We start from the raw sequence: 26,824 nt of genomic DNA, 5'->3' as shown, positions 1-26,824 counted from the left end.
CGCTCATTAGAACACCTGCTTATGCCCCAAGAACAGAAAGCTTCAGCTCTATTTCTCTGGGCAGGTAGAAGAACACATGGAAGCCACATAGGGAGAAGCAAGCCTTTACAGGGAGAAAGAAGCCTGAGAAAGTAAGACAAATGTTGATTTATTGCCCCTGGACTTCACCACAGTCATTGTACAAGGTGCCAGGATGCTTTCTTAACAAGTGTTGTGCAAAACCCACTATGTACATGGAGGTATGGATGGACTCCAGCATAGTTATCCAGAAAGAAAGACTAGTGGCAGGCGTATGTATTCAGTGCTGTGTTTTCTGTGTTGTACAGTACTGGTAAGGCTTCAGAGGGCATATTTTGATGTAAAATCTCAGTTTTTCCACATAAGGTAATTATAATTGCCTTCTTGATGGCATAGGAAAAGAAAATGAAAAGAGAAGAACTGACAAGGGAATACTGAAACATTTGGATTTTATTATCAATTGTCAATTACAGCGGAATTGTTAGGAAGGAATCCGCGATACGATGACAGTAGGAAAGAGTATAGAAAACAGTAAGAAGTTCAGCTTCTTTCTTCTTCTTCTTCTTTCTTCAGAATTCAGAAAAGTATCTAAAGTCCAGCATGTCTCCCAATTATCACTGCTCCTGGCAAAGAATTTGGAAGATGAGAGCATCAAATCGCTGAAAAGCCTGAAGTTGCTCTTTTCCATTTAGCAACATGACAGTTATATTTATCCATAGGAAAGCCAGTTCCCATCAGGCAGAAAAAAATTTAGAAGTTAAATTTCTTAGCAAGAGGAAACACTGACCGTTGTGGAAACACACTGAAACATTCATTTACATTCCTCTGTGCTTATGCTCCAGCAACACAAACTGAGTTAGACAAAGTCACATATCAAAGTCACTGTATCCCTCCCGAGACAACTCTGGGTTGCCGCAAGAAACACTGAGCATGTGAAACTCATAATAAAATATACAGAATACATATATAGACAACATATGTGTGTGTGTGTGTGTGTGTGTGTGTGTGTGTGTGTGTACACCTACTTTCCAGAAATATTCTGAAACAGGAACTGCTGACTTATCCTATGACTTCAATGCTGCTTTCAAGTTTTCCCAAAACATCTGCTGTTGCTCTTCATCAGGAGGCCACTCCAGGTAGGTCTTGGTGTTCATTATCTTCCGCAGTTTGCAGAACCTCTTGGGGATGGCCTGGCTCTGAATGGGCTCCAGCAGGATGAGGATCGCCGCATCATTGTTCTCGTCAAAAAGGCGGAAGTGCGAGAAGTCCAGCTCGTACTTGCACCACTCGCTCTGCACAAAGTGCTCTGACAGCACAAAGAGCGTCTTGTGGCTCTTCTCAATGGAGTCGATGATGTTGTCCACAATCCACTTGCCAGGCACAAAGTCCCGCTTATGGAGGCACAGCCTAAAAGGGGGACACGCCTGCTCCAGCTGCTGCACCATGATGTCTTCCACCCAGCTGGAGTCGTTCTCACTGTAGGAGACAAAAGCATCATAGCAGATGTCTTTTGCAGGGGCTCGTTTGGGCTTCCGTTTGGCTTGGAGCCATGCCCAGGTCATCCTCATGTACCAGACCGCGTGGTACTTGTACCCAATGATCACCAGGATGAGGATGAACAGGAACACCAGGCCACAGATCAAGGACACCAGGAGGGACCGGTGGCACTCCATCAGGGAGAGCTGCACGCTCCCAACCTGTGCCCCTCGCACTGCCAGCGGAGAGTCACAGATGTAGCTTTCTGGCCACCCCACAAGCACCTGGGCTATCCCTACCTCATGCTGAACAAAGGAGAGGAATTCACAAGAGCAGATAAAGTTATTGGCGCTGGCATCCAGCAGCTCCATTTGCTTGAAGGACTCAAACTCTTCCTTGGAGAAGCCGTTGAGCTTGTTTCTGCTGATCGACATGGCCACTAAGTTAGGAATGGCTGTGGCTTCGGGCAAGGTCTTCAGGTGGTTTTTAGTCAGGTACAGCTCCTTGAGAAACGGCAGTTGCAGACTAAAATCCTGCAGGTTGTTAGAGCTAACATCCAGCACTTCAAGAGTTTTGGGAACGCAAGCTGTTAACTTGGGGATTTGAGTGCTGGAGAGATTCAGATACTTCAGGTTTTCAGGCCAGTCACACTGATCTGGAATCTCACCAAAATTGTTTTCGCTAATGTCAAGAGTAATCAGTTTGTGTAGATTTCTTATATATTTTACAGTATGGTTTAGGGATTTCAGAGAATTTTTACTTAGATTTAGAGTTTGTAATGAAGGCCATGCATCTTCACAAATTGTCTCAGCTAAGCGATTATTTACAAGCAAATTATCATGGAAATCAAGATATAAAAGTGATGAAAAATGTCTTGCCAGTCTGCATGGTACCATGAACACTTTAGAGCTTGTAATGCTGAGTCTTTTCAGCTTACCTACTTGTGTCTCTATACCTTCCAGGTCAAAGAATAAATAAAAGTCCAGAATAGTCATATTTCTGATTGATATTGTTTCAACAGAACCTTGCCCACTTCTTTCAATTTCTGTCGTATCCCATGCTCCTTTGCCCTCAAGCACACAATCTATTGCCTCTAAATCTCTCAAAGATGTTATTTCCTTTAATAACACTGCTATTCGACTAATATATTTATCTGTGAATGAAGCACCAGTAAACGTAAGCTTTTGTGTCATCAACGGAAGAGTAGAGTTCTGAACCAGTTTTTCATTTTCAATGTCTAATTTGATCTCTCTAACTTCTATCCAAATGGCAGAGTGTAGAAGGTCCCTGATGACTGCTGAAAATACATCAATCCTCCTTATGCTTATGATCATGTGATTTATCTTCTTAATTGATATCAGGCTTCCAGGCTCATACTGACTGAGACTGCCACCGTCGATCTTCAGTGTGTTGAGAAATGTAATGCCCTCAAAGTTCCCTTGCCTGATGGTGGAGAACCGTGGGTTGCCCAGGTGGAGAGAGCTCAAGTTTCTTAGGCTGGAAAAAAGGGGACTTTCCCCCAGGTCGCTGTAGGAGTTGCCTTGAATGTGGAGGTGCTGGAGCGAAGAAAGGGGCTCAAACCACGCTGGGGATAAGTGAGCCAGGCTGTTATTCGACAAGTCCAAGAGCTCCAGTTTCCCCTGGGAGCCAAATGAGTTCTTGTCTATGGAGCTGATTTGGTTGGACTGAAGCAGCAGGGCTCTCAGGTTCACAGCCTGCTGCAGATCGTGTCCCCGGATCTGCTTTATCCTGTTGTGAGCCAGGTTTAAGGCCGTGATTTTGCCCGTGAGCCCTGAGGGAATGAGGTCCAAACCCATGGAAGAGCAGTTGCAAGACTGAGTGGCATCGCATGAAGGACAGGCCTGTTTCAGGGCTTGTTCTTTGGAGAGGTGTGCAGCCAAGACCATGTAGACTGCCCACACTTGCCACATCTGCTTAGTTGTTGGTTTCTGTTTACTTTGGTTGAACATTCTGCTGTAGCAAAGAGAAAGGAGAGGAGATAGTTTTGAACTTGCTTTTGGACAGCAACTGGTAACAATTAGAATCCTGTGGAATTTTATTAGGAAGTTCAGATTCAAATTTTATCTGTGAGAGATATCCAGTGATCTTTCTCTCCTATTCAGCTGCTGGGGCTTGAAGATATGGAAAACCATTTGTCTCAGAGTTACAGCCACATAATGTCTCAGCAGCCGTAAAGGCCATTCTTAAAGTCCTTCATATGGACATACACTACAGCTCCTGCCTCCTCACTCTTTTGCATTACTCCTTCTCTCATGAATGAAGCTACAACAGAATGTCTCAATCCTCAGCAAGGAAATACAGTTAGAAACACACACATTGCAGCACCAGTCTGTCATTCAGGTACTACTGCCAGAAAGTCCACGCCTGCTCTTTGAGTGTCTGGGGCTTACCATGTAGCAAACCTTGCTGAAGAGATTCTGGAGTGTCCCACAACAGAGCCTCAGGGCTTCAAAAGAACAAAGCTGAGTATGGTCCTGGCACTCCCTTTTAAATACTCTGTAAGCGATTTACTTTTTTTTTATCGGAAAAGCTGAACAAACTGATACCCAATCCAACAACTATTGCCCTTTTAAATCAGTTCTGGGAACAGATGATAAGTATACATTGCCATCACAATCAGCAAAAATAATAAGAACAGTAATGACTTTAATTTACAGAAGGGCTGTGTTTCCTGCCATTGGTACCCAAGAACATTTCACCTTTGGTTACACAAGAAAATAAATCACTTACTAAAGCTTACAAGCCTTCTGAAAACACTTTCAGTACTGCAGAAAAACAGCATCCCCCCAGTTCTGGATCTGAGAAGAGTTAATACTTACACCTCGTGTACCACATACTGAATTTCTCTTCTTTGCATACTGATCTCGTGCGGTTCATGTAGTCACCTCATATCTTCAATTACAACAAGAGCTGCAAACCCTATGGAAGGTCTGGAGGAAGAAAATATTCCAGCCTGTGCTTCTTGGACAAAATCTTGTGCTGACAGCTTCCCAATGCCCACTAACTACTCAGCCAATGAAGCTTATCACTGTGTGTGGCTTTATTTTAGTGTCTGCTCTCCTAATGAAATCATGGCTCCTAAAGAGCTCAGGATTGCCCATCTTACATGACACTGCCCTTCACACTCTGCTTTCAACAACTTCTATTGCGGCTGCTGAACAGGTACACAAAAATGAGTGCCATTCGTTTGTACATCTTCTTCCCTGCAAGCTGAAATTCAGCAGCAGATTCTTCTCCTCCTGACAGTCAGTTCTCATCACTGGAAAGGCTGACGCTGTTTCTTTGCACAAGTCATTGTTTCCTAATCAATTCCTGCAGCATTAGGTGCAGAAACAGTATTGAAGCAGAACAGCATTCCGCTCTCTGTCTTTCTATTTTTGATATTTATTGCTTAGCATGCATTGAGGAGTTGTTAACTGGATTGAACAACAGAAGATCTCAGCACAGCCAAGATGTTCTGCTGTGTGGGTTCTATAAATTATATCTCACTAAATATATATAAGTTGGAGTCAAGCTTTTCAGTCAAAAAGAATACTGGAGAAACACTGAGCATCATTTCCTTTCATAGGACGTTGCAGTCCTATGTTATCAACAAGTAGAATCACAGTATCACAGAATTGTAGGGGTTGGAGGGGACCTCTAGATATCATCGAGTCCAACCCCCTGCCAAAGCAGCTCCCTAGCCCAGGTTGCACAGGTAGGCATCCAAGCGGGTCTTGAATGTCTCCAGAGAAGGAGATTCCACCACCTCTCTGTGCAGCTGTGCCAGTGCTCCGTCACTGCACTGTGAAGAAGTTCCCATGCACATACGTGCAGAACTTCCTATGCTTCAGTTTGTGGCCATTTCTCCTTGACCTATCGCCACTCACTGCTGAAAAGAGTCTGTCCTCGTTCTTTTGCCTCCCACACCTTAGATATTAATAGATGTGGATCAGATCCCTTCTGAGTCTTCTTTTTTCAAGGCTGAACAGACACAGGTCTCTCAGCCTTTCCTGATAAGGGAGGTGTTCCACGCCCTTTATCATCTTTGTAGCCCTCTGCTGGACTCTTTCCAAGAGATCCCTGTCTTTTTTGTACTGGGGAGCCCAGAACTGGATGCAGTACTCCAGGTGAGGCCTCACCAGGGCAGAGTAGAGGGGGTCGGTCCTCCCTTCATCTCCCTTCAGCTGCTGGCCACACTCTTTTTGATAAACCCCAGGTAGCCATTGGCCTTCTTGTCCACCAGGGCACACTGCTGGCTCATGGCCAGCTTGTTCCTCAGAGCTCCTCTCCAGCAGGTCATCCCCAACCTGTACCAGAGCATGCAGTTATTACTACTCCCTAGGTGCAAGACTCTACACTTGCTCTTATTAAACATCATCTGGTTTAACACGATAATAACACAGAGTGGCTTGATTTGGAAGGGACCTCAAAGTCTACCCATTCCCAATCCCCTCTGCTGTGGGTGGGCAGGGTTGCACCTCACCAGCTCAGGCTGCCCAGGGCCCCATCCAGCTTGGCCTTGAGCATGTCCAGGGATGGGGCACCCACAGCATTCTGGGCAGCTGTGCCAGCACCTCACCAGTAGAAAACATGTAAAAATTGTAACAATACTAAAAGAAAAAAATGGAACAATACTCAAAAAGAAGACAGCTTGAAAAAAAAAAGGATCCCTACATAAACATCCAAGCTGATTCTGAAAGAAGAGACATTTATTTTATCCTCACTGATTGGAAACAAATATCTGTTTAAAGGGTCATGGACGGTGCATGCATGAGCATTCCCAGCACTGAAAGGGAAAGCCATTAAATTCAAACTCCAAACTTCCTGACAGCAACTTTCATCTATTTCTTCTGCACTTAGAAGTTACCCTGCTCTGCTGGCTGCTTGCTCTGAGAGATGCCTGCCTACAGACAGACAGACAGATAGACAGACAGACATGCTGACTGCAGCTGCCTCCCGGTCACATGCTGGGACCCTGCTGGCAGCAGGTACTCAAGGATGGTAAAGTTTAGGCAGAGGCATAGCATGCCTCAGTCCCACTGCCATAAAATTAGCATTGCACATAAGGGTAAAAATTCAGCATTTTCTGAAAGAGGAACTGAAAGAATGAAACACCCTCATATTTTCTGTTTGTTCCTTAAAATGGACGATAAGCATAATGACATCTTTAAGGTAATTTCACTCTGAAAAAAAGAGATGGAGAAGGCTGCAGGATTCAATGAGGAGATGCCGTGAGGTTCCCAAAAGCTGCCTCTTCCTTCTCACAGTAAAATGGCTCTTGTTTTTCAAACAGGGAGAACTTTGAGTTTTCAAAACATTTAAAAATGTTAATTCTGAGTTTGGTACAACTCATTCCTGGATGTTTTTGCCATCAAAATTGCAACTCCTTGAGAATGTTAAAAAAAAGTTCAGTTTGTGAAGAGCTTTGAAGAGACACGAGAGGCCCTGTACTTCATTCAGCATGTAAAAATTTCTCAGGTGTTATGGCATCAACACCACCCTGCAGTTGTGGAGATCTGAAGCAGGGGTTAGCTTTTGTTTCTTTTCCCATCAGCACCAACTTTTTCCCAAGGTTCAGGCTCAGCCTGCTCTCAGCATACTTCCAACCTGGGCCTTAAGGGGTTTCAATTGTACAGAAAGCATAGGGTGGTAATACAGACAGATAGATGCAAGATACATGCAAGAGTATAAAACAGGGCCTAAGTTTCTGGGTTCTTCCAAAAGGAGATGGCTAGATGGACCCTGCCCTTCTTCCCTTAGGACCCTTCCCAAACAGCTTAAAAAGCCAGTAAAATGAGAGTGGATGTTCTACTTGTTTCCATTTATGGGGAAACAAATTCTACATGACTTCTCTCTCATTCCAGGTCAATTTTTCGGGATTTATCCAAAGGCAGGAAAGGCCTGAGGATGCCAGAACTATCTCCCACACACACTGTCCTGCAGAGCTAGAAACCAACAGCTGCCTCCCTTAGGATCAGCTGGAGACAGCACAGAGCTACTTATTTTAAATAGGGAATGAAGTCCTGTCTTGAAGGCAAAAATACACATCATCTGCTTTTTCTCCAGAGTAACTGCACTGAACAAAGGTGCATCTTGTGAGCACTTTCTCTTCTCTTTCATGCCCAACTTGAAGCTATTATTATCCTTCCTCCTTGCAGTGCTTTGAAGCAGGTATGTACCTCCGTCAGTATATTGTTTTTTTCCCAGCAGAAGGGCACACAGCCGCATCAAGTCTGTGCACCAGGCAGGGCAGGATGTATTAGGAGAATGTATTAGCAAGGTATGAACCAAAGCTGACATAAAAACATGTTTATGCTTTTGCTTAAGACAAAACCCCACAGAAGTGGGTGAGCTGGTCAAAAGCCACAAACAAGCAATGCTAGTTCTCAGGGCCCCTGGTCCTTAGGAGCAGGCTCCAGCTACTGCAGCCCTCTCATCCTCCTGGCACAGTGCTGACCCTCCACAGGTATATCTCTTTCTTTCAATTGCTCCCCCTTCATTGTCTCAACTAAGATGATCCTGTTGCCAGTCCCTCCCTTTCTCTCTTTCCACCTTCATAGCAGCATCCATGCTCTGAACAGCTCTCATGCTGCTGTTCTGCTTGAGAGACTGAAAAATGATGAGCGAGAGCATGGGGGGGTAGGGGGGGAACTCACTAAGGGCAGGCAACACCCTCCCATAGCTCTGTCTGGAAGAAAATGGCGAGGCAGCAGGACAAGGAGGAAGTCCCAGAGGCTGCTGGCCAGCCTACAGCTTTAGCAGAAACGCCTGGCAGCCTGCGCAGGGCTGCTTCCTGGTGTTCACCCGGTGAGCTGCACGCATATTTGCCTGCAGCACCCTCCTGACCCCCTGGAGATAGTCAAACCTGCACTCACAGCCTCTGGAGCAAAAGGTGGAAGGCTTGTATAATTGGAAGCAGGAGGCTTGGCATCGGTTCATTGGTCTGAGAGCAGAGCTTTGGCATGCGCCGCTGTTGCCTGTACTTTAATCTGTTTCACAGCACTTCAGGTATTCATCTTGAAACTACAAAAAATAAAAAAATAAATAAAAAAAATTAAATAAATGAAGAATAAAGGAACATTATAATATAAAATAAACAATGTTAACTCCATTGTATTCCATGTCAGACCTACATTGGCAGCAGCCGAATCCCCAAATCTGCAGACACAGCTTAAAAGCAGAAGCACAGATTCCTCAAATTCTTCTTCTGCCAACGTCCTCCCCTTGCCACCATGGCAGAGTGCAATAATGTTGTGCAAGTGGCTGCACACTCCTCAGCTAGCCCTGTCAAGGAAGCAGGTTTTTCTTCCCTCCCCTTGCTCTTATCCTCTCCAAAAGCCTTCAGCCAGGAAAGCACGAAGCTGATTTGCTCCCTTAGCAGAGCTGCAGCGAGCAAGGAGGTTTGCAGGCTATGACACAAAGGCTGACACTAACAACACAGAGAGCTGTCTTCCGGAGTAGCTGCAACAGCATGACTCAACGGAAAAACAGCCTGAATTTCTCCTGTTGATTTTTTGCCTCCCAAGGAAGTTGCATCAACACAAAGCAGCTGCATGAGAGGGAAAGTTCTTTTCTTACCTTACACTTTAATAAGCAAACACAGAAAACTGTGTTAACGGTGTCACCCCAATTTGCTGCTCCAGCAGGAGACTCAGCTGGTGTCCTGCTCAGTCTGTGCAAGAGGACCAGGTTAAGCATGACTGCTCCAAGCACTGTCCAGGTTATCTCGCTCCCAGCAAAAGAGAGAGGACAGGAAGGTGGTGGTAGGAAGCAAGGTTGAAGCATCCCAGCACTAGGACTTCCTATGAGGAGGAGAGAAGGCTTCCTCTGCTCCAAAGCTGGGCACAGGGATATGTGTGCTGGGGGCTTTCACTGAAGGAAAGGTTCAAATGTTGATGTGCTTCCTCAGTGGAGATGGGAGTGTGGGCACGAGTCTTGTGCCTCATCCTACCTTGATACAATAATAAAGTGCTCCTTTTTTGTTGGTGGGGGTATTGAAGAGAAATATTCCTGGTACAGGGCCAAGGTGCAGCAGAACAATTTAGAGTTTGTTTCCGGTATAGAGATGAGAAAGACCCTGCTAGAACGCAGAGATACGTCTTTAACTGGTTCTTAGACAACAACAACAAAAATTGATTTAACATTTCAGCAAGAATCTGAGCAGGAAATTAATCAGATTATATACCACATAAACCATAAAAATATCAAGGTTTTTGTATTCCAAAAAAGACAGTGCCAGGATCTATTGCACACAGACAGTTCAGGCTCTGTGTTCAGCTGCTGCCTCCCTCTGTCTCTGGTTCTATGAAGTATTTCAGATGTGACAGTGCCTTGCAGAAAGAGGAAACCTGACCATCCCAAATCCTCGTTTGTGAACCTCAAAAGGTATTTCTTTAGGGCAGGCACTTTTCTTGATTTATCTGCACTGTATTTTTTTTTTAAATACTTAGGTAAAATCCAGCCTGCTCTTCCCAACTCTTGAGTATTGTGAAAATGACAGTTTTGCCACTTCTTACAGGGATTATTTCTATTGTTAAAGAAAACAATATGCATTTGTATAACCTTCCCAAACCAGATTTTCAGATGCAAAGTTGTAATCACCCAAGAAAAATAATTTCTAATCCAAATAAAAACACTTGATCGTAAGACAATGTCAATAATTATTTGAAAAACTTGTGTCAAACCCAACAGACACGGAATTATCTTCAAGTAAATGGAATTATCTTCAAGATATTTCCACTATCTGACCATTCCCTGACTCTCCAGGCGTGGATATGATTGAGAACAGACATCCTGAGCTTATTTTCAAATACACACTTGGCTAACTTGAAGAGCAAGTTGACAGCCTGTAGAGACAGCAGCATGGAGCTGTAGAAACTCGACAACTTCTGCAGGTCTTTAAGAAGTGTGGGACACATGGCAACATGTGCTTTGGAGTGATTTGGTCCCTAATTTGCAGCTTTTGGTTGAAAGAATGGTCAAAATTACTGTAATTACAGGATAGGACTACGTCAATTCAGAAGTAGCCACGGGACAACAAAATCTTAAACCCACTCTCCTGTGGTAAAGAGCACCAGATTAGATGTCTCTGCAGCACTGAACTGCCCATGTGGGCTGCACCTGTTGGCACAAGCAGAGCTCTGTTCCTGGGGCACTGATAGCCAGCCCTCCACACCCCCCAGAGCACAGGCTACCCGCCTGTGTGTCAGCACACAGATCCTTTTCTGTTTATACAAATTACGCTACATTTATGTTCCTTTCATATGCTATTATTATGACGTCATTTTAAATTAATTTCCTGTGTGTTTCTTGATTAACAGTCTCAACAAATGTACTTTAAAATCAGCCCTTCAGAGTACGTTATTTCCCTGGGTTGGTGTCACGCTCCAATATAAAGGAGGGAGACGAGTCATGGAGGTTATCCTGCCGACTACGCCATTAGAAATGTCACGCTCCAATATAAAGGAGGGAGACGAGGTTCTTTTGATTATGTATATACCCAGCGTGAGATTAAGAAACAACGGTTCAAATGTTGGTCCGACCAGTTTATTATCAATATTGACCAGGGAGATGGGGAAGGCGGACACTGTTAGGGTGATGGGGAAGGGAAGGCGAGCGATAGGAAAGATAGGAAGGAAGCAAGGGCTTGTACAACGCGGGGAAAGTCACCAGCCAGGATCCCAGGGGCGGTCCGGTTGCAAGCGGCTCCGACGGTCCGAGGCAGAAGAGCAGGGGCGGCAGAAGCGGGGAGAACAGCAGCAGCGACGGGCAGCCCTGAGCAGCAAGCAGCTGTCCTGGACAAGCGGCACCGGGTCAGCGCGGGAGAAGCAGCGAGGAAAAAGTCCAGGAACAGCATCAGTCAGCACCGGAGAAGCAGACAACAGTGATGAGCTCGTGAGGGTTCAGATGGTAGAACACCTCGAAGGAGCGGCGAGGTCCAGGAGAAAGCAGCATGTCTCAGGCAGCAGGCCCAGGAGGGAGAGCAGCAGCAGGGATCAGCTCGTGAGGTTTCCGATGGAAGGACACCAACACAGCAACACCAACAAAAGCATGACAACCTCATGGTGGTCGATCCCTCTTTTATCCTTCATTTCTCTTGCCTACGTGGCAAATCCCGTGCTAGCCTGCCAGGCAAGCTTCTCCTGAGATGGCTGTCTCCCCACGGAGATGAGTACCACACACAAGAGTGCTAAGTGGCCACTGAGCTGCAGCTTATCTCTCTTTCGTTACCCCAGGACATGCCCATCTGCTTGTCCCTGAGACAAAGGATTTCACAACCCTTGCCCAGGACTAGCTTGGACATGTTCGGACATTGTTCATCAGCAGACTTTGAGGCAATGATATAAAATATTAGTCTCTTACAGTTGGTTCCTTGGGCTCTTTATTCCCAGCTCACCTCTGGGATCCACAAGCCACGCACAGCACTGAGGTGCACTCTATTGGGAGGACTTCCCTCCTGACATTCAATCCACTCCATGTATGTCTCCATCTGTGATGGCGGCATCTGTGCAAACTTCCAGTATCCGTTGAACAGTATCTGTTAAAAGTCAGTAACTAAAATACAAACAGTGAAACAGAACAGGCAGAACAGCCTGCCTGCAGTGAAGGGACATCTTCGTGCACTGCTTTGACTTTTACACCCCATAGGGGGTCCCCAGAGAAGTCCACATCCCCCAGAAAGGGGACTAATCATGAAACAGTCAGTCTCCATCTGCTTTCCATGATGCTGCTGGCACAAGAATGAGTGTGAGTGCTGCCAAAGCTAACAAGCAGGCCCAATAATCCCTCCTCTTGCTAAAGAGCCTTTCCAGACCTGCCAAGCTTTCTCCCGTGGCTGTGAACAGAGAGGTCTGTGTCAGCATCTATCTGCAAGAATGAGCTGGGCACACAAGGGCAAGATGCCAGCTTTGCTGGGCAGGTGCCTCCTCCATTTGCCATTTTTCACTCGAGTGGTTTACTTTGGCTCAGTGTCCCCAGTAAACATCACTGAACACTAAAACCAGGAAATAAAAAAACAAAGGAATGGAGATTACTAATATATCTTCCTTTGTTTTTCCAAGAACCAGCCTTACCCAGGCCTCCACTGCATTTTGAAGAGCAAGCCAAGTAGTGAAGTTGCTTCATTTCCCCTCAACAGTCATTGAAGTAATACTGCATTGTCTGATTATTAAAGCACATTGCGAGTGTTAGCAAGCACGACTTATTGATGATCTACTTGCAAAGAACAGGGAACACAGAGGAAGGGTACCATCAGTCCCAGGCCCAGGGGTTTCCCAACTATGCTTTATTTCTGTCCCCACTGTCAAAGGTGTGCTTTTCAATCAAGGCAACTACAAGGTGAGATCCTTGCAAACAAACAAACATGCATACAGCATAAAGATCAGGCAAACAAAGTAGAAGTCCATGTCCTGGAAAATCGTATCTCAGTGAGAGAAATGATGAGCCATTGTGCACACCATGGCGTTCCCCTGAGATATTATGGGATCTGGCTTGAAAAGCAGAGCAAGAAGACATGGTACCAAGATGTACTTTAAACTAACGTTACATTTGTGGACAGCAGAAGCAGCTGTTTTGCAGACAAGCTGATAAAAGTTGCCATCTTTTGTTAAGAGCTTAGCTCAACCATAACCCTAAAATATCAGCATCCCAGAATGCTTTGGAAAAACAGTGCCTTCTGCCTTCAGAGTGTATCTTACATTTAGAAGACAGTTTCCTGAGTTTTCAGCAGCTGGCACGTGACAATTCCATCTGCTGCTGAGCAACACTATGGATTCTGTGGGTTCAATCACAGTAAACATGACAATAAACACAACCTGTCCAAGTGACCACACTGGAGCTCAAAGCTAATTTGTACCAACCTAAGCCAAGCATGCTATGGTCTTACTTCTCCCCATCTCCTTCAGGAAGGTAAAACAGATACCCGTGATTACATGAGTTGACCTAAAGAAATGGGGGTGCTGACATAATTAGCTGAGGCAGGAGTCATGCAGCGCTTCAGGCTCTCTCTCCATCATGAAATGTATCTTCATCAGGCTGGCTCTCAGACCTCTGGCTTTCAGATATTTCCCCTCTTAACATCTGCAGTGTGTTTGAGGCAACCTTAGGTCCACAGTAGTAGTAATCAAAAACATAATCAAAGCAGTCATTAGGTTTTATGCCTAACGTAGGAATACGTGGGGGAATTTGAAATTGGCAGGTCAGTCCTGTTACTGCATGGCTACATTTGGTCTGTCGTCCATGAAAATACATGACTATATGTGCCTGGCAAGGGCTTCAAAGTTGTTCAATGATTTACAAAGATAAAACTGTAATATTTTCGTAGGTATATAAGAGAATTAGTTACTGGACTAGTTAAAAACCACTTACCTTTTGAAACAAATTCATCTGTTTCATGTTTTTATTTATAGAACATAATATTCTGTGTCTAAGGACTTCACCAACAAGCTCTCTCATGAAAAATACCAGCAGTACTCTGCTCAAGACAGCTGATCTCGTTTGACAGGTTAGCACATAGGGCTGGCCATCCAGAAGCCTGCTCAAAAAGGGAAGGCAAGAAGAAAGCCAGAAAACAGGCCAAGAGCCTCTCACTCATCCCTGAGCTCAGCACTTCAGCAAGAACACTACTACCTCGGTTAGATCTCCAAAGACTCATGAGGAGATTGAGGCTGAGGGAGCTGGGACTGCTCAGACAGGAAAAGAGGATGCTCAGGGTAGACCTTATTCCTCTTTACAACTGCCTGAAGGGAGGCTGTGGGGAGGTGGGCGTCAGCCTCTTCTCCAAGTTAATAGTGATAGGATGGAGGGAACAGCCTCAAGTTGTGCCAAGGGGAGGTTCAGGTTAGATATTAGGAAACGTTTATTCTCCAAAAGGATGCTGATGCATTGAAACAAGCTACCCAGGCATGTGGTGGTGTCACCATCCCTGGATGGTTGTATGAGAGGATCTTAGTGGACTTTAGAACATCCATGATTCTATGGGCTTCCAGGCTGCTGGAGACTCAGGGCTGCAGTGAGATTGTTTTCCATTCACACACCAGCACTATCACCACTCTGTTTTGCTCTTGTGAGCACCAAGCAGCGACTAATGTCTTCCCATGGCCCTGTCACCGTCTGAGGTGGCAAAGGTTATTGTGCTGGCTTTTTTTTATTATTATTATTTTTTATTTTTTTAACCTTCTGCAAGCTTCTGTTCTCACTGTTGACATCTGGTTTGCATACCCTGCCATTTCATGCATGGCAAGGTGTAACGCCTTCATGCTAATGAAGCAGTGCTGAGTGAAACCCACCACTGCTCGGAGCCAGAACCTCCAGCAATTCCTGCTAACGCCTAATTGCAGCACCCAACGCTGTAGGTCTAGTTTTGAGATGGCTGTGACCATGAGCACCCTGCTTCCCCCAAATTCAAGAGGGTTTGAGGGGATGTGCTGTTGCAGTTTAAGCAAGCAATAAGAAATGAAGTAAAGCAGAGACTGTGGAGAAAGTGAGGTGCTCAGCATGCAACCCTCAGCAACAAGGCAGGCTTTTTATCAGGCAGGCACAGAGTGGCACTTCTGCAGGGTCACCAGCACAGAGATGAAGGGCGCAACAGCACTGGGCTGTCAGCACTGAGGTGCACCTGGGACCCAGTGATAAAACTCCAGAGGTGCTGTGAGGAACATAAGGTTGGCTGACTCAACAGGGGGATAGGGCAGGGGAAGCAGAGCTGCAAACATGGCCATGGTAGTGTCAACATAACACCCTGCACCCATCCCAGCCACAGCTCACAGCAAGTATGCAGAGAGTACAAACAACAGGGGTGATTCAGCAACTAGGAAAAACAAGTAGCAGGCATTTCCCAGGGCTGGAAAGGATAAGAGGAAATGCTAGAAAACAAGAGCCCACTCACCACCACAAAAAACAGTGTGTCCAGTCCAAATCCCTTCAGACAGGAAGGGAACACCACATGGACCAGCCCCACTTACCAGAGACCCAGGGAGCTGCTTCACTGCATTCCATCCCACCACTGTGCAAGTCACATCTCAGCCGTAGGAAGGGCTCACTGCAGCCCTACCAGGCTGGGACAGTTCAACACTCCCCGCAATAGATGCTGTCTTGCATAGTATCTATAAACGTTCACAAAATACACCAAGAGGGAGACTTGGCCAAGGTGTCCTGCGCAAATCAGAGACAGCATAGCTTCAGATTTGGTCCCTCCAGCTCCCAGGGCATGCCCAAGATGCCACCAGGCTGCTAGGAAAGGGAACAGCAGAGGATGTCACTTGTCCTAGTCTCTTCTTGGGAAAATGCTGAACATCCTGAGTTTATGCAGCACTCATACTGGCACAGAAATCCATGCTGAAAGCTTGGCACTGCCTACATTTTCCTCCCTCCCTCCACAAACAGCCCTACTAGTAAACTGTGCAAGTTCTTCCTCTTTTACACCACTATTTTTGTTTTGGTTTTTTTTTCCCCTTTGCAATCTTAACAATTTCTCCGGCTTTTGAATTCTCAGAAAAAAACATAACAGCTTCAGAGAGATCGGCAAAGCTCCCAAACCTGCTAATAGAAATTCCTGGCATAAGGCAAGAAATTAGAAATTACTTTGCTCAAGATAATTAGATGCCTTCATAGCTATTCATTTAAGCAACCTCTCCAGAATTAGTAGAATTAGTTATTTTTGATGCAAAGAAATTTGTAGTGGAATTATTTCATCTTCCTCTTTACTGTAAGAGGAAGGGCCCTAATCTACTTGCATTCAGCAGACTGCTCATTAAGAAACAGATGCCTCCTAATAGCAGCAATTATCCCTGGTAACTTTAATGAGCTTGTTACATTCCTTAGTTATTGTTACATAAAGTTACAAGAAATATTTTGCCCAACACCCCAGGGAGAACTGCATCCCAAACCAAACAGTGAGCTGATTTTTTTTCCAAATTTCTTGTGTACGTGCATTCCTCTTCTACTCTCCTTGAAGCCCCCTGCCAACAGGTGCACAGAAAGCACATCAGTGGCTAAGTCTGTTTCCCACGGCTTAGCACTGAATTGAGGAACCAAAACTCATAGGAACATGGCAACTTTGCAGCAGCTATTGTTAAACTCCAGTCATAGAGTCCCTTCCAGCAAGATGCATCATAGGTAGCAGCCAAAGAGACTGCTGGTTCTGAGGCACATTCAGCAATGATTTGATTTTTCTGACATTAAAACCAAAGGAAGGCTTAGAAGCACTATGTGAGCAGTCAAAGCAGTTAAATGCAGCAGCTCTCCAATCACCTTCTTCTTACTGAGCTAATTTGAACACACATTGAAGCACAGTGCTTAGGGCACCTTTCAACAAGACTTGTTTGATATTAACAGTCAATTTATTGAAATAAAATATTTATGGAAATAGGCTGTTTCTGAGGTAACATTTCTAGAACTAAGTTGGCATTCCTGACTGAAACCAGCAGGTCAGAGCAGCTGGTCTGATAGCTCAGCAATGTGACACAACTTGCAGAGCTGTAATTTGTGCCTGGGCTCATAGGTTGCCAAGTCGCCTTGCACATGGGCTCATCTGCTACATTGCAGTGCCTCACCTGCTCTGTCTTCATGTAAAAATAAATGTAAGAGCTTAAGTTTGTTGTCATTAAACAGAGTTCTCATCTGTCTGTTCACGCAGCAGGAAGATGGTCCTCCTGGTCCACCTGAGCCTGCTCAGCTGCAACGTGCAGCCACTGCCATGCCTGCAGCCACCACGAAGTCTTTCCTTTAATAATCCACCTCCAAGCAGCTGTGAAGAGCTTCTCTTGTACCCTTGCCATTTATTCTTTCCTCGGACTTAACAAATCCTCTTGCAGAGGACATGCCACAGTCCCCTTGCCATCTCCACCTGATGAACAACACCTCTCAAACACACTCTGTAATGCCAGAAAAAAAGGCTCTACTGGGACAGTCAGCAAAGACAGATGGAAAGATTACACCAGAATGAGGTCACGGTCCTTCCTTGGTTTTCTTCCCACTACAAAGGTTCAGCCCCAGTGCTGTTCTGATTTGGTGAATGAACTCTGCTCTCAAAGCAGTGCCTGCTCCAATTCAAGTGGAGCCACTGACAAGGAAAGCACCTACAGGAAAGAGCCATTCACCCACACTGCACAAATGTCATGTCGTCCAACTGATAGCCTGCAGTTTGAAGGAAGCCACAATTCAGCCATGTTATCAAAGTTTACACTGACAGCTAAACTACGTCAGTAGCAAGAGCAGCACCACTTGGAACATGTCTGAACTGCATCAACAAGCAGCCCTCAGAACTGCTGTTTGGTACAATGCAATTACTTGCAAGTGTGAATTTGTACCTACAAATGCCAGAGACGTTTTCTATCACAGAATGCAGACCCCTCAGAAGAAATGGGCAGTATTTGTTCAAGGATTCTTTTAAGAATCTAACATTTGTTCTTGAAAAATTTTGAAGGCTTAAATTTATAGCCTTTACCTGACAATAGCAGTATCCTAAATATTTTGCAAAATGCACCAAATCCTCAGACTTCAGTAAAAAAAAATTTATTTTCGATATAAAAGTGCCAAAATATCCACCAACATTAAATCTATTCAACAACCAGCTTACTCTAGTAATCAAAATTGCAAGCATCTTTATTCACATTTTTAGATCAAATTCCTTTCACACATTACCACAGTAACCCGAGTCCCTTGAAAGTGGAAAGTTTGCATTTCGGTTGGCTGCTGTAGTCCATATGTCCAAGTTCATGTAGGCACGGAATGGGTTAAACCTTGGATAGTATTCCTGTTTACACATAACTGCCTGGTTCTCAACATGGGTTGAGTGTTGGGTCGTGGCACTGACAGGGCAGCAGCTTTCATAAACATCACTCTGTGGTGCCCAGATGGAACCAAAAAGTCCAGACATTGGAGACAAGCTTCGGGTACTCGAGAGGTAAGGCTGTAGAGCAAGACAAAGAACATCATGGGGAGCTGCAAACCTGCCCATTCACCAAAGAAAGTATGGAAGTGCACTAAATGAGAGGAAGCAGTGTTTATGCAAAGAACTTGGGGAACTCACAAGTTGAAAATTACACAGGCTTACAAAGCAATATGGTTGCCCAAAAGATGACAGCAGCATACGCATGCTCTCTGCATGGCACCAATATAACTGTAGCATGAATACAACATTTTGTTCTGGTGGGTAATTAAGAAATATAAGGGATAAATGGATGATGTGAAGAGCATCACGTGTGGTTTGGAGAGTTAAAACTAAAACGGAAGGGCCCCTAAGAAATGACAAGGTTGATGTATGTGTCAGTACTGAAAGACTATACACACCAGGAGCAAAGAGGGATATTCAGTATGGAAAAGGGAATGTAACAGGGAGCTAGGGAGTTTAGGTAGAAAAATTTTGAAAGCTTATAAAAAACCTCCTGGAGAGCAAGATGTGTTAGTTTGCAAGGAAGCCTCTTAGAGAAGGTCATGGAAGTCTTGGGACTTCTAAAACTGAATGAACACTGAAATGTATCATAGGGAAAAGTCTGCCAGGGAAATGAACTGAATTATCCAATTTATTTTCCAATCTCTACCTTCTGTGTTTCCGGGCATTCTTGAATAATATATGAAATCAAGCTACATCTATTTTAGGAAACATTCTACCAGTTTTGTTTCTTAAACTGAGTAGAATTTTCAGTTTTGCTGTTAGAAATATTTATTGCTTTAGTTGAATAGTTTTATTCAAAACAAATGTATTAGAAGTTTATATATACTATATATAAGATTTTGAAATCTGAACTGAAGAAAATGTGGTTCCAAGTAAAAGACTGTCTGGAATTGAGGTCAAGTCACACACTGCACTGTGAGATGACACGGGCATGGCCAGTCCAGACAGTAAGAGGTCGATGCCAGCATTCAGAAATCTACACAAATCCAGCTTCAATCACTTGGATTTCCCAGCAAAAAAGGAAAAAAATACTACCCTGTCAAAGTCACTGAGAACAGCTGTCCATTCAGCCCTACTATTTCCAAATCTCTCTGGGTTTTGTTGTCAGCACTTTCTGTATTTTACCCTCAACTGGAAAGGTTGATTTTGATAGGAAAAAGTCTCAGGCAATGCAAATCTAAAATGATTTTTCATATGTAAGATGATTTTAGTCAATTTGCATGCAAAAATGATAGATCTTAGAGTTTCACAGGCAAAGCCCACTAACAACCTTGACCAACAACTGGGAGAAATCCATGCTACCAACACCAGCAAACACACACATCAGGCTACTTAAAGGAAATACAAGCAACATGCAAGCAGTAGGGAGGGGCAAGACAGGTACACACTGAGAAAGCTTTTCAGCAGCACGCAAAGGCAGTGTCTGGCAGTAGCAATACTCACTGTGGAGCTGACATAACTGGCAGGCTCCCAGGTGGGCTGCATGTTGGGCAGTGCACTCCAGGTGGAAGGGCAGCTCTGGTCAATGAAGGCTGTGTTCTGCATCGCAGCTGTACCTGGGAAGCCACTGGGGTAGTTCATGTTTTCTATAGTTTATAAAACCGGGAAAAGAAAATAAGGCTTTTGCAATGAAAACACTACCAATGTTTGTGTGGAAGAATGCTGAACCTTCTTGGAGTGAGACATGCTGGAACCAAGTTAAGCTTTTGGGGACTTTAGGCAGCTTCCAAGCAACGCAGCAGCAAAGCTGCGTTAACAAGACTACCATTTTGTACCAGGGACACAGTAAAAAGCTGCTGTTAGGAGGACGGGATAAAGAGTAAGTCATCTCTTTACTGGAGAAAGCAGTCTTTATTAGCTGCAGAACGTGCATGGAAGAGTCCACGTTGGCTTCACTGCCAACATGCCTCAGCTCTTAAGCACCCGAGAGATTACCCTGCTGCCTGTGATACTGCAGTCTGACCTTTAATTACTGCTTAGGTAATGCTAAAGAATTTTAGGTTCTTGCCAGTGTGCGTCCCAAGCCAAAAAACTGTAGCCTGCAAAGGTAATTGGTCACAAGAGGCCTTCTGTTTCGCACACTGGAAAGCAAATGTCTGCCAGAGGAGAAACAAAGAAAACTGTGCAAAAAGGAACTGTGTAATACTGTGGTCACAAGCACTTTTCTCTTCCCTCTCAGACCAAGTCTCATATACTGGATTTTCAGGCTTTACAAAGATCAGCTTTCCCATTTACCACATGCAGACAGTTCCTTTTTCCTATAAAGTACTCAGTCAGCTAGAAAGCGTGGTCTGGTTAAGCAACAAACACCCAGATGGTTATAGACAAACTCAGCCTTTTGTTTTAAAAACTAGGTTAGAGAAAAAACATGTTCAGTGAAAACTTTTCTTTTACTTTGTCTTACCTTCTGGGAAAGCACCATATTCATTCATCTCTAATGGACAATACATACTGGAAAACTGGCTGTCACAAGTTGCATTCCAGTCAATGAAGCTGTCCCAAGAAAAAGAAAAACGTGTTGTCAAACAATTTGCAGAACTTCTGAAAATTATTTAGACATGCTAATTTATTGTAAAGCTATTGGGTGTAAAATGCCCATAACTGATAATGAGGTTTTCACATTCTGCTTGCCATACAAAACCTGCCAGCATATGCTCTGCCAGCACACAATCAGTGATCCTCTCACTAAACCCTTTATTCCCCATGGGAGGACAAACAGTTCATAGTGACAACTAACAGAGTTCTGCAACACCTTGAGGGATTCAACTTCTTCCTTCAAAAAAAGGAAACAACATCTCTTTCCCATGGGGACAGAAGAAGTAGAATGTGAAATAACGTGATTTGAAGGGGAAAAAAAATGCAGTGCATTCTTTAGCATTTCTATGCAGAGCACTCTATATGGGGATTTGTACTTCACCCACCACGTTATTTCCTAAACTATGCATGCTTAGTGTTGGGACTATATTGTTTTCATTCAAATAATTCAAGACTTTCGAGAGTAATTCTTAAAGATCCGACAGAGAGCAGACTGCCAGCCACTTCTCCAAATCATCAGGGCTGCAGTCTGTGGACAAAACAGTTTACAGTTGAGCTTGGGATCACAACATCATCATTTGGGGGATGTGTTACCACTCCGTCATTTTGGTTGACAGGATATGACTTGAACTGAAGGCATATACCTGTATATGATGAGTAGGACACCAGGGAGTTTGTATGAGTGAAGTTATGATGTACTAATGAAAAAAACATAAAGGATTAGAAGACTGAAACAACAGCATGAATTATAATATTAGTAAAGCAGATGATAGTTAACAGTGAGCTCAAGTGCAGTCCTCTGCACCACAGAAAACCTTTACAAAACACGAGCCATGCTGCTTTCATGAAACATAACTTGCCTGTTGTGGACTGAGGGCGTTTCTTGGATCATGCACGGCAGATTACTCTCAAGGTTGTAGTTTAAGCTGTTTGTCAGGCAGATGGGCTGGGGAGACCACAAGTCTCCTGCTGGGTAAAGGCCTAAACAGGGGAAGGGGAATGACATGCAAAACAGTAAGGAGGCTTTCACCAACTAAGAATATCACTGCGACGTTTGATACCCCGCAACAGACACCATATGGCAGATGAAAAATCCAGACATAACAACCAATCAATTTACATGACAAACATCAATCTTCAAATAAATCTCAAGATTTCTACTCCTTAAAAAAATATGTAGGAAGAAACTTGAATAAAGAATTTGTAATTCCACAAAACAAGGCAAGAGTTTTCAAGTTATCTATCGTAGAATGGCCTGGGTTGGTCCAAATCATCCAGTTCTCACCCCCCTTGCCACAGGCAGGGCCAGCAACCTCCAGAACTGGTACAAGACCAGGCTGCCCAGGGCTACACGCATCCTGGTCTTGAACACCTCCAGGGATAGGGCATACAGCCTCTCTGAGCAGCCTGTTCCAGCACCTCACCACTCTCTCTGTGACGAACTTACCCCGACATCTAATCGAAACCTTCTCTCCTTGTGCTTAAAACCATGCCCCTTGTCCTATCACTATTATCTATCATTCTAACATAACTGCCCAAAGATACTTCATTACCATTTCCTCGTTTGTACCTTGCCACAACTTTTGCATCCTACAGCAAAAGGCACAGCTGCTTGCAAACAGTTCTGCTACTCAAACAGCTATGTATTTTAACCAGTTTTCAAACCTCTACCTCACCACATAAAACCCTTTGCTGCTATGGATTCATAGCAGAACAAGTTAATAATCCCTTCGAGATACAAAGGACGAGAACTTAGCATTTCAAAACTGTCCCTATCTCCTTCATTACTCCTTTCAAAAAGAGCAAGTCTGACTGGAAATCTGGAGAGGAAAAGGTCTGATCAGATCATCAACATAAGGAATTGGTGTTCTCATCTCCCAGCCACATTACTTTTAGACTTAAACCTATGCAAAGCAAGAGAGCTAAAAATGAGAGCTGAAAGTGAAATGCTGTCTTCACACAAAGAAGATACAAAAGAATATCAGAGCTATAAGATTTTGGTCACTGACCTGAATCTTAACTTGCTTAGAAGTCAAGTTCTAACAACATGTATATGAACTCCGTGTATACAGAGGATGTCAGCAACATCACTGACACCACTCAACAAAAACTGCAAAGCGAGCTTAAGTAACTAACCTTTATTTTTTTCAGGATCTGTAGCTATGTCAGTGAAACTGGGACATAAGGTTTCAGGATAATGAGGGATGCTATTCATGTCTCTGCTAAATGAAAAGAAAATGGAATTTCTTAAATCAAGACACTCTTACATTAGATATTACAAAGTATTAAAAAAAAAAAAAGATAAGCAGATGAAAAAAAATATTCTAGTGAATACAACTCTCACTGTTGCCTTCCAAATTTTTCCCTGCTTTTCCCTGATTTTTTCCCTGATTTTGAACTGCATCAACTAATTATGCATGCAAAATGAAAACAATTATCTCACTTATAATATCCAAGCATCAACATACTGCAAATTAATTTAACAGCTCTTCTCTTGAAATTGGATTCCATTAAGATGAATAAAACTTCTCATGATGTTTCAGTGCTCCCAACTTTCAGAGAAGTTGACTTCTATGTGTATGAAGACACACAGGCACACATGAACATCAATTTTGTATTCATCAAATGCCAAAGAAATGACTTGTGAGTGGAAAGGGAGCATTTTTAAGCACCAGAAACCTAGAGGAAAAGGATTAAATTATATCTGCTAAAAACAGAAAGTCATGAATGAGAAGCAAAATGAGGATTCAGAGAGAGAAGAATTGTAGACACTATCTCTACTATGGTAACGAAGTAGAAAGGAAAGAAGGGGACGGGGAAATCAATTTTTGTGCTGCATATCCTAGGAGAGCATTATTCTCATTAAAAGAATAACATCAACTTGAAAGTCTCATTTCCTTTCTCTTTTTTTTTTTTTTTTTTTTTTTTTTTTTAAGTAATTGTTACTTTAGTATAACAAAGAGTCAGTGGAAATGTAGTAAACTGCTAAGATCTGGAAGAAATCAGTGGTGAAAAATAATTTCCTTTATTTCCAAAATTTGTCTCCCATTTGGAAGTTATTTATCAACAACCCTTTTTTGTCTCAGCTGCATAGATGTACTGAGAAAGATTCTTCTTCCAAGTAGAAAGTGCAATTAGATGATCAAAATACAATAAGCCAAATGTAATAAAACAACAGGTATAATTCATCAAAATGAGACAAGATTTCAAGTTGGTGGAGTTTCTTTAATGTCTTACAGGCATAGATTAATTTTTTCTTTACCTGGTATTGCAGATGTTATGAGACAGATTTAAAGTGATAGGAGTTTCAGATGGAAAATCATTTTGTGAAATATTCTCTCCTAAAGAAAAGAATGACTGTGAAAATCAAAGATCCTAAAAAAAGAAGTATGCACTGAATATTTATACATACAGAGGGACTCAACGTTGTTAACAAAGTTTGTTCTCAGACTGGAGTATCACTCTTTGCATTAATATGCAAAGTGTACTATTCATTTGCTATGTGGTCTTAAATGTATTTTGGAATTCAGTAATTACCAACAATCTAAACGTTAAGTGATTCAAGTGATTCCAGTGATTCCTTGTTACTATCACACCTACTCTGAATTTGAGATGATTTTTAAAGTAACGAAGTCTGAGAATAAAGTAACGTGCCCACAAATCATTATCCATCGTATCACAGTTTCAGACTAATCACATAGTGTCCTTGCTAATGAAAGACTGTGACACTTTATGCTCACACAGATGTACATATAAATGCAGGCACATTTTTTAATTCTTCAAAACAGCTTCTTTCAGGTACTCAAGGCTGTTTGGACTTCTGTCACTTCAGCACTTTTAAAACATTTACTTCTATTACTACATCAATCTGGCCAGCAAGGTAGTAACTGAGTCTTGGGTTTTCAACTATTTTAGTGGCACTCAGGCACGCAAAAAAGATGAACTGCAGTTGCCACTTCTTGTACTCTTCAAGCGTATCAAGGCCTCCTGTCTCCTTCTACCTCAAATACAATTATCCAATTCCAACACACCAAGATCCATTCTGAACTGCTTGCAGTTTTCATTTGTATGAATTCTTAATTAACTCAAACAATAAGATACTACTTTTTTTTTTTTAATTAATGTGATACAACATTCAAAAGCCATGAACAATTTTGACTAAAGACTCAGTTCTTCCATCTATCCTTGAAAACAGAAACGTGCAGCTCCTTAGTGCAGAGCCTGACACTTCCTTTGTAACCTTCTGATACTATATCTCCGCAGATCTTGTGGTACCAAGTTATTTAATATATCCTCCTGCCTGAGTGCTCTCCCCTACAAAAAGGGGAGTTACACTCATGGCAACCCTTGCATTTAGCAGGAAGGCTGAAACTCTCCCCACAATTTGCAGATGTATGTGACGTTGGCCAAACTCACGGGATGGAAGAAAATGCCTGGCAGTAATCATGGGCTTTTTATCTCCGTCAGAACTGCTGGTACTGCTCCAACTACCCCAACTCCCCCGACTGGCACGAACACTTCCTGACGAACTTCCACAATCTGAGCTTGAATCAGAACAAAACTTCTCCAAACACTTCTTCTTGGACCTTTGATAAAAGCTTTCTAAAGAAATGATAAAAAGAAATGTTACCTAAGATACGAATTTACAGTCATTCTCTACGGTGGGAGACAGCAGTATCTATTGGAATTTTCATCAAGATGAACTCACCAGCCCCTACCATGAGAAGTTTACGGCCTAAAAGACACCTCCAACACAGTGAACACAAGTGAGGGTACAGCACAGTTAATGACACACTCAGCCCTTGAAAATGAGCGAGAATGATAGCTCTGGTTCTGTGCTGACCCGCTCTAGGAAGGGAAGTAGTGCCCATCCCTCCTGCCCACCGTGCCATCTTCATGACAGAGTTTGAAGACAAGAGGGACAAATAGGTCTCAGGAAATGAATACAGTTCTAATCCCAGGAAAACATTTTATGTTTCTTCCCCAATTTAAGACAATTCAAATTGCATACCTGTTTCTCCCTGCACAGACAAGTTCCCAGGTTTCTGGTCTGCTTTACAATTTTCCTCATCACCCTGGGGACACCAGGCTCTTATTCCAATATTCACTCTCAGATCTGGTCTTTCATATTCATTGCACAGATGCTTCAACTCACTCTGTTCAGGGACCCTAACACAACCACACCCAAAGAAACACATTTGCACATCATTATTTTTTTCTTTTCAGATATTAAACACCCCAACTCATAAGGCTGTCAAGACAGAATGTGGGGTGAGAAATAGGTTCACAAGCCTTCTTCCCCAGCTTTACCTAAAAACTCTTTGTTCAGGCTTTCCCAAAATGTAATATTCTATCACACAGATTGCTACTTCTCAGGAGGAGCAAGACAATACATGCAAGTTTAATTCCATTCTCTAATGAAGGCATTTTATACGTTATAGCAATAAGCACAGCCTAGCATTGTATGGAGATCTAGCTTGACTGGAAAATATGCCCTACATCTATTTCACTGGTATAATTATAATAATCTGGTTATGAAATGTGAAGTAGTTTCAAGTTTTTCCTGGTCAAACTGAAATATCTAGAGCCAATATAGTAATCAGAGTACTACAGGAAAAGGAATAAAACTCATCTGTCAAGTTTCTACAAGAAGGATATGGCTACATCTTAGCTTGGAAAACAGAAAACTTTTGAATCAGTTTGAGGAACGGACATCGAATGGCAGTACTTCCATTGTTTCTCCTTCCTACCTGCAAAGCCTTTTACATACGCTGTCTACCCACAGTGATATTAGTTTGTTTAAAGTAAGTTACAACAACTCCTTCAGATTTACAGTCTCCTTAAGTCTGCTGACCTCAACAGGACCACTCACATTGAAAATTAAGTCTATGAAGGCTC

The 26,824-nt window shown here is 43.2% G+C and overlaps 2 protein-coding genes across 11 annotated transcripts in view; both read right to left on the bottom strand.

Annotated features, from left to right (window-relative positions):
* Positions 1-1,027: 1,027 nt before the first annotated feature.
* LOC136048604 (toll-like receptor 2 type-1) lies at positions 1,028-8,514 on the bottom strand. 3 transcript variants are annotated; one of them, XM_065736303.1, is made up of 2 exons: positions 8,373-8,514; positions 1,028-3,468 (listed from the first exon to the last, which is right to left on the bottom strand). In XM_065736303.1, exons 1-2 carry the CDS (start codon positions 8,459-8,461, stop codon positions 1,083-1,085), a joined length of 2,475 nt encoding a protein of 824 aa, XP_065592375.1. In that variant the 5' UTR covers positions 8,462-8,514; the 3' UTR covers positions 1,028-1,082. The 3 variants fall into 3 exon arrangements, with proteins under 3 accessions (XP_065592375.1, XP_065592376.1, XP_065592377.1); XM_065736304.1 differs by lacking the exon at positions 8,373-8,514 and adding an exon at positions 8,154-8,260; XM_065736305.1 differs by lacking the exon at positions 8,373-8,514 and adding an exon at positions 3,906-4,017.
* Positions 8,515-18,073: 9,559 nt separating this feature from the next.
* The window catches only part of TMEM131L (transmembrane 131 like), a 67,589-nt gene continuing 58,838 nt past the window's right edge, over positions 18,074-26,824 (bottom strand). For 3 of the 8 annotated variants that reach the window (XM_065736285.1, XM_065736286.1, XM_065736288.1), the window contains 5 exons: positions 25,938-26,095; positions 25,343-25,528; positions 24,189-24,267; positions 23,063-23,148; positions 21,052-21,907 (listed from right to left, as the gene is read on the bottom strand). In XM_065736285.1, coding sequence (XP_065592357.1) covers positions 21,744-21,907; positions 23,063-23,148; positions 24,189-24,267; positions 25,343-25,528; positions 25,938-26,095 — 673 coding nt within the window. In that variant the 3' untranslated portion in view covers positions 21,052-21,743. Of the gene's footprint in view, positions 18,407-19,834; positions 19,978-20,795; positions 20,885-21,051; positions 21,908-23,062; positions 23,149-23,452; positions 23,606-24,188; positions 24,268-25,342; positions 25,529-25,937; positions 26,096-26,824 lie in introns of those variants that run through there. The other 5 variants (XM_065736289.1, XM_065736287.1, XR_010622194.1 and 2 more) reach the window with 5 other exon arrangements.

Source organism: Cyrtonyx montezumae, unplaced genomic scaffold (genome assembly GCF_038088225.1).
Source record: "Cyrtonyx montezumae isolate F1298 unplaced genomic scaffold, pur_monq_1.0 scaffold_2, whole genome shotgun sequence".
NCBI classification, from domain to species: Eukaryota; Metazoa; Chordata; class Aves; order Galliformes; family Odontophoridae; genus Cyrtonyx; species Cyrtonyx montezumae.
This window is presented reverse-complemented; position numbering and strand designations above follow the sequence as displayed.

Excerpts from the sequence above, each read along its gene's own strand:
- LOC136048604 (XM_065736303.1), bottom strand. The coding sequence starts at position 8,461 with ATGCCAAAGCTCTGCTCTCAGACCAATGAACCGATGCCAAGCCTCCTG. Across the intron at positions 3,469-8,372 it reads CACCTTTTGCTCCAGAGGCT|CAGAATGTTCAACCAAAGTA; the intron begins GTGAGTGCAGGT and ends TCTTTGCTACAG.